Source organism: Calonectris borealis, chromosome 2, assembly GCF_964195595.1.
Source record: "Calonectris borealis chromosome 2, bCalBor7.hap1.2, whole genome shotgun sequence".
Lineage (NCBI taxonomy): Eukaryota > Metazoa > Chordata > Aves > Procellariiformes > Procellariidae > Calonectris > Calonectris borealis.
The window spans coordinates 38565056-38578167 of NC_134313.1; the positions used below are offsets into that span (position 1 = coordinate 38565056).

Here is a 13112-nt window from a genome sequence, read left to right on the forward strand (position 1 = left end):
GTTCATAAGCCTGGTTCATATAATAAATCCTTCTTTTGCTCCAGTAATAACCATTGAGGAGCACAAAAGCATGTAAAAACTTTACACACTTTGGGAGGTAATGCAAGTGAAAAAAAAGCAATAAAGCAGTGCTTTTTTTTCTTTCTCTTTTAGATACAGAGCATGTCTCCTCTTTCCAGCTGTTGAAATTTGAAGGAAACAGAAAACTTCATACGAATAGCTTCACAAAAGTTATGACCACCAGTCTGTAAGACATTAGAAATGGAAGCATGCAGATCTATGACAATTTCCAAAAAAGCTGCATCTAAGTATTTATCTACACAGTAAATTTTTTCACAAATTTCACTAGGAGGGCAGTAGTGATGCAGATATACAAAGACATTTCACTTGACTTTTGAGGATATTCTATAAGATTAATAACTTTACATTTTTTTTAAGAGAAAAATAATGCTGGATCATACCTTGCTGAATATTTTCTTGGAATCTGAGAACATCAATGTTTATTATTGCATTGAGTGTAAAGAATCAGCATTCAGTGATAAGAACATGAGACAAATAACACTGCCATTATCACTTTCCCATGACTTGGGCTAAAGCAGTGATCACTATCTCGGACTAGACAGAAAACATATCTTCTTCCAGTGGCATGAAAATACTGTGCTACGCTGACTTTCCTGCTTGCTTGTGATTCGAACCTGAGGACCATCGTACAATGAGGAGTTCATGATCCACAAAACAATTGACCTGAGCAGGCTCAGGTCTGTGCTGTGCTATGCTGTGCTGCACATATCACTCGGCTGCAGAATAAAGTTAGCCTGCTACTTATAAGGGAGAAGACTGTAGGCAGCTCCCACTTGGCATTTGGCAATTACACCACTTGCACGGTCTTATCTTAAAAGTGACCCACCATGTTGTCATGTGAACATCTTTTTGCTCGACAGTAGAAATGCTGAAAGAAATTCTTTACTTATAAGAAAAAATAAACTGAATTATTTACTTCTAAGAGCTCTAAGGACTGTAATGTTGTTGAACCTTAGCATGGCAGCACCTGTGCAGTGTACCGTGCCATGACTAGAGGTCTGTCCGATGTTGCACAACTTAGGGTTCCCAGCATCTGAAGGCATGTAAGATTATCTATGCTATCCCCTTTTTCCACCTCAAAAAGGTATTTAAATCCACACCTTATGGAGTCTGAGTGCCCTTCTAACGGAGATCTGTAACACACACTTGCACCAGTGCGTTACATCCGGCACTGAAAATTTTGCGATGCACAGTACGGCTAGTCTCTGCATGCAGAAGAGGCCTACTGTCTCCCAGCGGTGTCAGCTTCTGTGCATGCACTACACAGCAGATGCTCACTGGTAATGTTGCCGATTTCCCAATAGCTTCCAAAAAAGAAGAGTCAGCAAAAGGGGACATGATGAGCAATTCACACAGCTTTCTCCCACACGATCACTCTACTTCAACCCCAACAAAACAGCCTGCGGGCCAGAAAACTGTTCTGAAGATGTAGTACAACTCACATACCATCTTTCCCAGGGCCTTGTGGCCTCTATTCTGGCAAATGACGTATTCTAGTCACATAATGGAGGAGAAGTTTTTGTCCAGCTGGGAGAGACAACAAAGAGGAACAACCTGCTGCTAATATTAGAATAATTTATCAGGTCTAGAGTCTGTTTCCTGCATGTTGCCAAAGACCACTAGGAAACAGGGAAACCAGGAATGTCTGTTGAACCAGAGGAAATGTACTGAAAGCACTGCAGATTGGACACCCTTTCATTAAAGCACTCAGAGACTTATTATAAAAGCAGTATAGACTATATAAGGGGTAGACTACCAGACACTGAGTTATTGTTTCATCCTACAGGCAAAGGCAATCTCCACTAAATGCTGTTTATCTCCTCTTGTTATAAAATGTAAATATATCACCAGCCAATCTTTCAGGGGTGTTACAATGATTAAGTAATTAACATTTGGAAAGCTCTTGAGAAAAAAAGAAATTCTAAAGATTAGAAGAAGAGTTATTAAAACAAACAAGACATCAGGTATCTCCTGATAGCAATATTAAAAAACATATTACTACCTAAAGATTCTGGTTTGTTACTGCATAGCAAGAATTACACATAATAAACATGAGGCAGACAATCACTGAACTTTCATTTAGGATTTCTACATTGAGAAAAAAAACCACTATTACTGTGAAACCAGCTCTGAAGAAGAGAAGAGATGGTTTTACAAGTTCTAATGCTGCAAACATTTAAATATAATTCAGATATATGATTATTTGCATTGAAATCAAGGAGGTTTTTCAGAATCATACAGACTGGCATATGCATCAATGTACCTGCAGGAAATGGACTTCAATTATCAACACCTTTCACTTCGACCACACCTGTATGAGCTTCCTGGGTACGCTTATCTTTGGAGTGGTGCTTGATAGTTAACTATTGCATAGCATGTATTAATATATGGTAACATTCTTAATATTGTGAGCATGTCCAAAGATTGGACAACAAGAAGAAAAGAGGTGATTGAGCATTTTGACTAAATATCAATATTGTGTAAAAAAATACAGAATTTCTTTTTCATCTTACTTACTTGTAAAAAGCTCGAGAATGTATATTTAAGTCCAAGTGTGCTACAAAAAACCTTATGCTTTTACTGTGTGTATGTTTATGCATAGCAATACATTTAAACAATTATATTCTTACACTTAATCAAACAATGGATTTTTTTAAAACCAAATGAGTTATGCTTTGGTAACTGTTCAATCAGTATTCCTGGCAATTTCAAGGAAAATACAGTTCTGTCCTCTCCAATGGACATCAGTGAGATACTGAGGGAATAACATGATTTCAAAGTCTCAGTGGACTTCAGCCAAATGCGAAAGACAGCTTAAGCCCAAATGTCATGGAATTCCAAAAGGACTGCAGAGTTTCACAAACAACTACTTCAGCTCCCTATTAGATTTACAAAACACAATACTTGGCATTATGATGTATACAAAACGAGCCACTTGATACCATTTTCAGTCGCAGACCTCAGTTGCATCACCCTTTTACATTTACAAATACATGTGACTTTACAGTTACAGTTCTCAGCTTTTTAAAGTCATCCTTCCACTCTGATGTAATCTGCTAGTAATCTATTTCAGCCACCTGCATAACTGAACACACTTAGAAAGTTACCAGTGTGTTAACACCCCTCCTATGCATCTTATGTTACACATAAAGAGTGATAACTGAAATCAGAATGTAGCCCTATAATAGCCTTTTTCATCTTTGTACATATATTTCTTTTGAAATGGGTTCTGCAGAAGTATAACAGCTTAATTGTTTCTTCTATTTGGAAAGTTTCATTCTAGCTAAACCTTCATTGACAATTCTGATGTGAGTACTAGGAGGCTTTTTTTAAAAGAAAATATACCAACAGTCAGTTTCATGCTTCTAATACATTCTAATAATTCTAATAATTCTAATACATTCTAATAATTTCTAATACATTCTAATAATGTATTAGAAGCATGCTTCTAATAATATTGTAATAAATAATAATATTCTAGTAAATAAATCAACGAAACTCTGAAAAAGATTCTCTTGAACACACATAAAGATGGAAGTTTGTGTTCTGCAAAAACTTGCATTTTAAGTAGGGTAAAATCATCTGCTATAAATAGTAGAATTTATTTTCCCAGAATCCAGACTTAGGAGCGTGAGGGTTTTTGTAATTTTTTAAGAAAGGGCTGAATAAGCAATGAATACTGAACTCTAAAGGGAACAAGTCAAGCAGCTATATGCAACAATGCCCTGCAATTCAGTGATGGCAGAAAGCCATGATTTGAAATTAGTTATACTGCATATAAACAGTGCAAAAAGCATCAAAGCAGTTAATGGATTAATGCAGTACATAATACAAAAAATTCAATCCCAGTATCATCTGGATTATTACTGATCTGGAAAATATAGCAATGAAAAATACCTATGTTTGCTGACAGAAACTTAAGTTCTTTATGTTACCTTCAAAAGAAAATAAAACACCCTACCTGTGCAACACTGTCATATCCTCAAGTTTTGAGCAGTTCTGCAGGATGTAACCTAACCGTTATATCAAATATAAACCACATACTGTCAGCAAATTGCAAAATGAGAATTAAAATAAAAACCAGTCTTTCAGAAGCACAGCAATTTCAACACTAAGATGTGCATATTGAACTTTCTATCAGTGGCAGTTACTATAACATGGCTATATTACAATCACTATAACCATGGCTATTCATCAAATATGCCATGATTTTGCTTCGGAATCTCAGAATCACTTATATAACACTCTACCTGAACCAGAGGTCCTGTTTGTGACCTTTCCTAGTTTTAAGTTGATTTTGTATAAACTTTGCCAGTTTTGATGAAATGGATGATAGAAAAACGTCCCAGGTTTTGCATGGCACAAAACCAGAATGGATTCTTACAAGCGAGTCCTTATTAAAAAAAACCAAAACACTTGTTTGTACACAGATAATATTCTGCCCAAACCTCAAGACACTAGAAAATAAAATTTCCTTTATATTGCCTTTCTGGTTCCGGATAACTTGAGGGTTTCAAATGTCTAGAAGGAAACACCTACACATCTATTGGATACCTTTTCCTCCCTATCTCCACAGAAGTTAACAAAAGATACTACTCCATATGTGATACATAATAAGGCCAGTAATATCACACACACACACTTACCTACTGTACCTTCCAGATGCCACAGAAGACCACTTTAGGAGTCCTGTGGTTTATGCCAGTACAAGACACCCATTCAGCTTGCTTTTTATGTCACACTGATAAAGTTGGAAAGATCTGTAAATTGCAGGAGGAAATAAGGAGATAACGCAGCTACAGACTAATTATGGCCTTCACTGGAATCCATGGATCAGTTCTGGAAATACCAGCGGATTCCATGAAGACTGCAAGCCCACAGTCACAAACAGTGTGACTTCCTTCAAACACAAAGAACTAATTGACCCACTGTGACACCTGAGTGACCCAGCCCATTATGTCTTCTTTTCTGTAAAAACAAATGCATGCATCATACTTAAAACTACTGAAAAAAAGAAAGTATGTATTAATTCACAATTATTTAAGCATAACAAAAAACTTTTTACCATGAGCACTATCAATCACTGGAACAGGTTGCCCAAAGATGTCATAGAGTCTCTATCTTTGGAGAGAGTCAAAACCCAACTGAACAATGTTCAGAGCAACCTGCTCTAGCTGATTGTTTTGAGCAAGAGTGTCCTGGTTTCGGCTGGGATAGGGTTAAATTTCTTCCTACTGCTGTGTTTTGGATTTAGTATGAGGAGAATGTTGATAACACACTGATGTTCTCAGTTGTTGCTAAGTGCCCTCCTAGTCCAAGGACAGTTCCCGTGCCTACTGACTGAGCTAGGTACACAAGATGGGAGGGAACATCATCAGGACAGCCAGCCCAGCTGGCCAATGGGGTATTCCATACCATGAGACATCATGCTCAGTATATGAATGGTAGGCGTGATCCAGGAAGTACCGATTGCTACTTGGTTATCGGTCAGCGCGGGTGGTGAGCAATTGCATTGTGCATCACTCATTTTGTATATTCTATCATTATTCATTATTATTATTTTTCCCTTTTCTGTTCTGTTAAACTGTCTTTATCTCAACCCACGAGTTTTTCTCACTCTTATCCTTCCGATTCTCTCCCCATCCCACTGCGGGGGCGGGGGGAGTGAGTGAGGAGTTGCATGGTATTTGGCTGCCTGCCAGGTTAAACCATGACAAAGGGGTTGGACTAGATATCTCCAGCAGTCCCCTCCAACCTCAACTATTCCGTGATTCTATGAAGACTGTAATAAGGAAGCAGAAATAGAGTAGAGCACCATGTGTTTTTCTGATTTTTAGATTAAGGTCCAACCTGAAACAAATAATTTGTGATAGAATTCGTAAATGTAAGAATGCTGAGCTATCCTGAGATTGTGTATTTCCTGTGCTTTGATCCCACATAAAGTTCTATACAGCAAAAACTGGGAAAAGAAAAAAAAATTTGAAATCCATGACTACCTTTTAAGTATCTTACATTGAAGCTTTTAAAAATGGCAGAAAAGAGACTACTAATTAACTTTCTTCAACAATTTCCTTCCTTTCACAACTGGTAATTCTAGGAAAGAAAGAAAGCAGTGAGCATAGAGTCTTCCAGAGTTCAATTTAACATACAATACAGTCTACTGGAAAATTACAATCAAATCCTCTGGAGAGGTTACAAAATCACATTGCGTAAGCTATTTGTAGCTACTAAGTCTCAAATAAAACCTACTGAAGTTAGAACTGTGATACAGCTAAGAAAAAGAAGAACCAGATGAAAGCCAGTGAAGCTGATTCTGCTCCTTGTACATAAATACATTCTCCAAGTAGAACCTGCAAGTGATTTATGTAGGGAATCAAATTAATTACTTTAAGCACCTGAAGCGTTTGATATTTCACGGGATTTTGATGCAGCTAGCAGTTTATTCACACACATATACAGTCTTCATTACATTCACTCCTGAAAGTTGCAAGTTAAACTCTATGAACCTTCACACAGCTGCTGGATACTTTAGTTTCAAACATAGGGAGCAGATTCAAACTAATCTATGTTTGATCAGATATTACACTTTTTAGATTAATCTATAATAAAACAGTATCAGAAAATACACATAATTTTTTGCAGTTACCCAGCAGTTCCATTGCATCATCTTCATTGTCAATATCTTCTTCGGTTACAGATGGAGCTGTGCTTTGAGCAGAATCAAAGGAGTCCTGAGAAAGCATTGCAGCCAGCAGTTTCTTATGTTGCTGCTGTTGTTGTTTTAGTCCTTTGGTTTTTGGCTCCATTTTTAAGCTGTGAGGGAGGAAAGCACAACTTTCTCTTACTGGTGCTCTCTGCAGAATATGTCACACATTTGTCAAATTTCTGTAGCCCATGATGTCCTCCAGATCTGAAGGTTAATGCTATCAGATCACACAGAAACCAGCTGGTTATCACTCATTCCCTGATCACTGGATGTTATAAGTCAGTTTGTGTTTTCAGTTCCTATCTAAAGTTTTGATTGATGATGGGAAATTTCCCATTGCTTTTATGGGCATTAATCAAGTCTAAATAAGCTACATATACAGAACAACAGGATGTCGATTACTAATCATTATTGCTAAGGCATTGATCGCACAGCAACAAAGCTGAGAACAAAGAACTGCTCCCTTGAGTGGTTATGTTATCACGACCCCACAGGATTAAGAACTAGATAGTTATAACAATTCTCATGGTTTGTTGACTTGTGTCCCTAACCTAAATAACAGACAACTGGAACTGCGCAGAAGTTAGCAGAGGGGTCTAAGGCAGGACTTGCTACAGTTAGCAATTTCTGATTTCTTACAATATAAAGATAAAGACAACAGGACAGAAGTTTGGTGCCCCACATGAGGGTATCAGCAACACCTCAGACTGTCTTACAGCCTGTTGCAAGAAGGCAGATCTGTTGTATGAAATTTAGTATAATTAATGATAGTTCATTTCCCACTGCAAAGATGAACACTAATAAGACAAAGTGGACCTTGGAGATGAAGGACGGGCTTTGCATTTAGGACATCAAGTTATGGATGGGGCCTCTGCAAGCTCTAGTTCATTTCGGGCTCTAAGAAACAAGAGCATCATATTAAAAATCATCCAAATTCCCCACTGTGTACATACATTATCCCTTGAGGAAGCTTCCCAAGAGCCTTGCTGCTTCTCAGAATTTCTCCAGGAAATTTTTCATGTAGAAAACTACTAGCAATGACTTGGAAATGAGCTTAATCCTATTTTCACGGTGTTTGAATTTCTGAAAGATAAGCTCAGTCCCAGCAGGATTGCCATCAGCACTTTTATATGGTCCCTTATCACATATTAATATCTTACCTTGCTCCCTTACAGCAGCAACAGATAGCAGTACAAAACCACTGACAAATACAATCTTTCCTCTGTAGCAATCCGAACATTAATGGCAAAAAGGTGACCCTTCATCAGTTTGACAAGACATCACTAGCATAGCTACCTCAGACTGGCTATACTATCTTTTCTAGTCAAAGTAGTAGTGAAACCTGTCCTTTCAGTTGCTCAAAATTAATTCCCCTTCTTTTTTTAAGTAACTGGGCCTGGCTTTCGGATATACAACATGTGTGCTGCTGTTGCTCATCATCACAGGAATGTATGTTTTTAAGGAGGAAATAGTTGTTCTTTCCCACTGTCCACTACTGAATGGAGCAAAAAGTGAGGTTTGTGGTTGCAAATACAGAAAAAGCAGACAACTCATAGATTCCCAAACACCATGTATTATGTATACTCATAATGATCTGAATTTCAGCACTATTGTGTTAAAAAGACCAATACTAAAAATGGGCATGTTATCAACAGACCAGTGGTCCATAGGAATATGCCGTCCTCTGCAGCCTATCCAGACCCCCATAGGATGCTATGAATGTGTAAGAACCCAGGGCTTCCCCTTCCACCAACCAGAAAAAAATTTGTACGCTATGATCTGTGAAAAAAACACAGAGAGAGGGAGTCACATGACAATGATGGCAATTACTCTACCAGTGATCTGTCAATGCCTAATCCTCTAGATATTTATATAGTATTTCATTCATGTAGCATTTCCTTATGTTTAGTGACAGGTAAAAGAAAACATATTACCTGGAAATAATGGGACAATTACAGTTTTTACTTTCCTGTTCTTATGCTGTAACTGAAGACTAGGATTAGTTTTGAGAGTTTGCTGGCTTACCATATAAATCCTGATAATTAGTGATCAATAAACTATCACTTTTTATTAAAAGTGTTGCTAAATCAAATTTAACAAGATGTAATTGGAAACATTTAATATGAATTTCAGATTACCTTTCAGTTGCCAGGTAAAAATGTGGCTACATTAACTATGAAGTAGATGAAAGAAATACAGATGAGGTAGCCAAAAATTCTTTACAACTGATAACAAATTCACTCTTTTGAGAGTTTCATTTAATCTCATAAAACCCATACTATTCCCACTACTTTTGGATGTACTAGGTATACGCTACATTAAAACTAAATTATTATTACTTATTACTTGTCTCATGCACTTGGTGTATAGTCAATTCTAAATTCTAAGAGTACTCTAATTCCCAGTAACGCTGAATCAGACCTTGAAGAAACAGTCTTAGTGAACTGTAATCAAACATTCAGATTAACCTTGATCAATACAGGTCTTTTAAACTTCCATGTATAAGTGGCATCAATTTTAGTATCACCACTATCCTGAAGATCTGCAATTTTATGATTATTTTGCAAGACTGCAAACATGCTTTTTATAAATGCCTTACAAAAGCTGATGAAATGCTAATGAAGCAAAGAATTATCCCAGACATAAAATCAGTCATCCAAATGTAAATCCATATGCTGCATGTAATTTAGTAGTTATTGATTTCCACTGAAAATCAGTATTCCCACTTAATGATACATATTTTTCAACAGGTCTTCAGCGCTTACTGCACCTAAAAACTAGAGATATTGGTGTTCCATAAGTCTTTCCTGGCATCAAGTACCCCATATTCTCCTTATTTCATACGCCAGACAACGTGATTTTGTCATGATATTCAACAAGACTTCTCAAATACTATTCTCTAAGCCATTAATCACATTTTTAATTATAGCATTAGTTGTGAGGTTTCTCACAGCTTGTACCACCCTCTACTTTCTCTAAAGAGAAAAATATTCTGCTTTGAATCATCTTTGTTACTCAGAACTAAACCTCTTTGCTTCCGTCTAGAGGTCAGCGATGCTTATTTCTGCTCCTTCCTATTGAGAGAAGGGATACAATATCCTCAATTTGCTCTGCAACGTGGAACAGATCTTTATTCAGTGTCTTTATTGGACTGCTGAATAAGGAAAAAGAAACCCAGGCCCTCACAATCAAGCTGCAGTGCTGTTTGCTGACTCCATTACTTTCCCAGGAACTGCACTGGAGAGACCCAGTGTCTGAGTTCTGTTGGTTCCAGTCCAACGTCTGGCTGAGGCGTCATTACTACGTGCTGCTACTTCTTTGAAACAGTAGTACATGCAGCTTCCCCCACAATAATCTAATTAAAAGAAGAAAGAAATGCTCATGGATAACAAACATTCCCAACATGTAAGGAAAGTTAATGAATACAGCCTGTAAGAGTACAGCAAGTGACAGACTAGTTTCCCCGTGACAGGGAAGTGAATTCCAGTGTAGAAAGCACATGGAGGACATAGTGAAGGAATATTCACAATTCAAACTGGGGAATGAGAGGCTGGAGAGCAGTCCTGCGGAAAGAGATCTGGGGGTTTTGGTTGATGGCAAGTTGAATATGAGTTAACAGTGTGCCCTGGCAGCCAAAAAGGCCAACCGTGTCCTGGGGTGCATCAAGCACAGCATAGCTAGCCAGTCGAGGGAGGTGATCGTCCCACTCTACACTGCACTGGTGCAGCACCACCTCAAGTATTGTGTGCAGTTTTGGGCGCCTCAATATAAGAAGGACATCAAACTATTAGAGTGTGTCCAGAGGAGGGCGACCAAGATGGTGAAAGGCCTTGAGGGCAAGACTTATGAGGAGCGGCTGAGGTCACTTGGTTTGTTCAGCTTGGAGAAGAGAAGGCTGAGGAGTGCCCTCATCGCAGTCTACAACTTCCTTAAGGGGGGCAGTGGAGGGGGAGGTGCTGATCTCCTCTGTCTGGTGACCAGCGACAGGACATGGGGAAATGGACATTAGGAAAAGATTCTTCACTGAGAGGGTGGTCAGTCACTGGAGCAGGCTCCCCAGGGAAGGGGTCACGGCACCAAGCCTATCAGAGTTCACAGAGCACCTGGACGACGCTCTTAGCCATATGGTTTAGTTTTAGGTAGTCCTGTGAGAAGCAGGGAATTGGACTCGATGATCTTTATGGGTCCCTTCCAACTTGAGATACTCTATGATTCTATGATAACACCTTAGATCTTTTCAAAAGCAAAGCAGAGAGCTTCTGCCTTCTTCAAAGAGGAAGAAAGAGGTGTCTGCTGCAGTTAGAGTACTAGTTGTAACCAAGAAGAAAGGCTACAGGGCTGAGGGAGAACTGTAGGTGTTTAAGGCAATTAACAGAGGCAGTGCACAAGCTTTACATTTTTTAAAAAAAGCATGAATCCCTTTTAAAGAAAGGCTGTGAATACTTCACTTTCAGTGATAAACAAGTACCTTTAAATCACGGAAAATGGGCTCCTTGGAAAAATTATAATCACTTCCATGTAGCTGAAGCACATTAACAAACAAACATAGTCCTCCACCCTCAGTCAAGCATAATAAATTGTCAGAAGTTATTTACTGCAGAGAATACAATTTTCTCTTTGAGAAAGAACTGTTATTAACACCAAGATGCTAAGTATAAGAACTGAAGATTAATTTAGGAAGTCCTAAATAACATATGTTAAAAATAACATAGATACTGCTTCCCTTGTCTATCTTTCCTTTAAATGAGAAAATCAGATTTATCACTAAAGTGTCAAGAAGATTAATAAACAGCTACTACCAACTGCTGAAAGACAGAAGGGCTTGAAGTATCTGAATGAAGCTATACATCACAAAATTATTACACAATGGGCCCCAATCTTGCCAACATACACTTAGCTTTATACATGGGAATAAAACCATGGGATTGCAAATGAGTATAAAGTTAATCACATATAAAAGCATGAGAAGAAACCAGTCATATATTAATATCTTCCATTTATTCGGCATGCTGCCACACTATGGCGTGGGAATTTAAAAGCCCTGCTCTCCGCTCTCAGAAACGGGGCGTTACAAAGACAGATCCGCTTCACAAATTACAAAATTTCTAGGCAGAACCAAAATCCCACCTTCCTCCAGGACTGCTGCTATCCTCGCTGTCCCACTGCTCATTTTTATTTCTTGGTATTGGTGGCTGCAGCATCTCAGCAGCCAGTGGGTCAGCATCATTCTCTTCACGACCAATCCATTCTCCAATCACACGAGGTCTGAGAAGGGGGGTATTAAAACCTGCTGTGTCCTGAAGAGAAACAAAAAAAAAACCAACAGAAACACTGCACTGCTTGTTCTCAACCACACACGTAAATAGGAAAAGAAAAGAATAGAAAATAAAACTATTCATTAAAAAAGTACAAAACCAGCACAGTACATTATAATTTCAGAGGGCTACAAAACACCCAGAAACAATCATGGACTAATGAAAAGATTCCCATTAATAAAATTCCAAGAGAGATTTGCCTGCCCTGATGCCTCAAATCTCTCCTATTTCTTACTTTTCAATAGCAACTGTAGAAATCTGGAGTATCGTCTTGAAAAATTATAATTTTTTTTAATAAACACAACTCTTAAAACCAGCACTGTGTCAGTCCTGCTAAGCAACAGATGAGGTTACTTGTATAACGAACACCCCAATGAAAAGACTGTTGTAGATTAATAGCATCACTCTTATTTGCATTATGAATTAATGCAAAACTAATAAATACATCTGCATTTGGCACTTTAAAAATAACCCTGTTGGGATTTACATAATGTACCTTTCCATTCTAAAATGGTATTAACATTTTAATAAAATGCATTTCTGAAACTAGTACTCATATTTTTAACCACTTACGGGAAGAAGATAGCTGGAGAGGATTACAAGAAGCAAGCAAAATCCAACAGGAATATTCAAAACAATAGCGATGATTAGTATCATTATATTAGGAATTTAGATTAAGGAAACAAATTGGCCTTAAAAATTGTATGAAAAAGCTGTTCTGAAGTGGTGAGTATCTCTGTTCTCAATGTTACTGGAACGGTTGTAGATAAAAGGTCATGTACAACAGTATAGTCGAACTAAAAAACAGGCATATATGCAAAAAAAATAGACATGAAATGATGGGATAGGAATATTTATTTTGCTTTAATTAAACTCTTTTCTAGGGTAGCAAAGACATTTCAAATACAGTGTTCCTAATTAGGAGACATATATTCTACTCTTATCCTTTAACGAAAAAAAATTTTAGGGAAACAAATCCTTGGCTGTTACCTAGCTCAGCACCTCAATAA

The 13112-nt window shown here is 37.8% G+C and overlaps 1 protein-coding gene across 1 annotated transcript in view; it reads right to left on the reverse strand.

Moving 5' to 3' along the window:
• C2H8orf34 (chromosome 2 C8orf34 homolog) overlaps positions 1–13112 on the reverse strand; it is a 169649-nt gene that overhangs the window by 94767 nt on the left and 61770 nt on the right. Inside the window, exons 6-7 of the mRNA XM_075140648.1 lie at positions 11915–12084; positions 6728–6894 (exon numbers count right to left, since the gene is read on the reverse strand). Of these exons, the coding sequence (XP_074996749.1) occupies positions 6728–6894; positions 11915–12084 (337 nt within the window). The remainder of the gene's footprint in view (positions 1–6727; positions 6895–11914; positions 12085–13112) is intronic.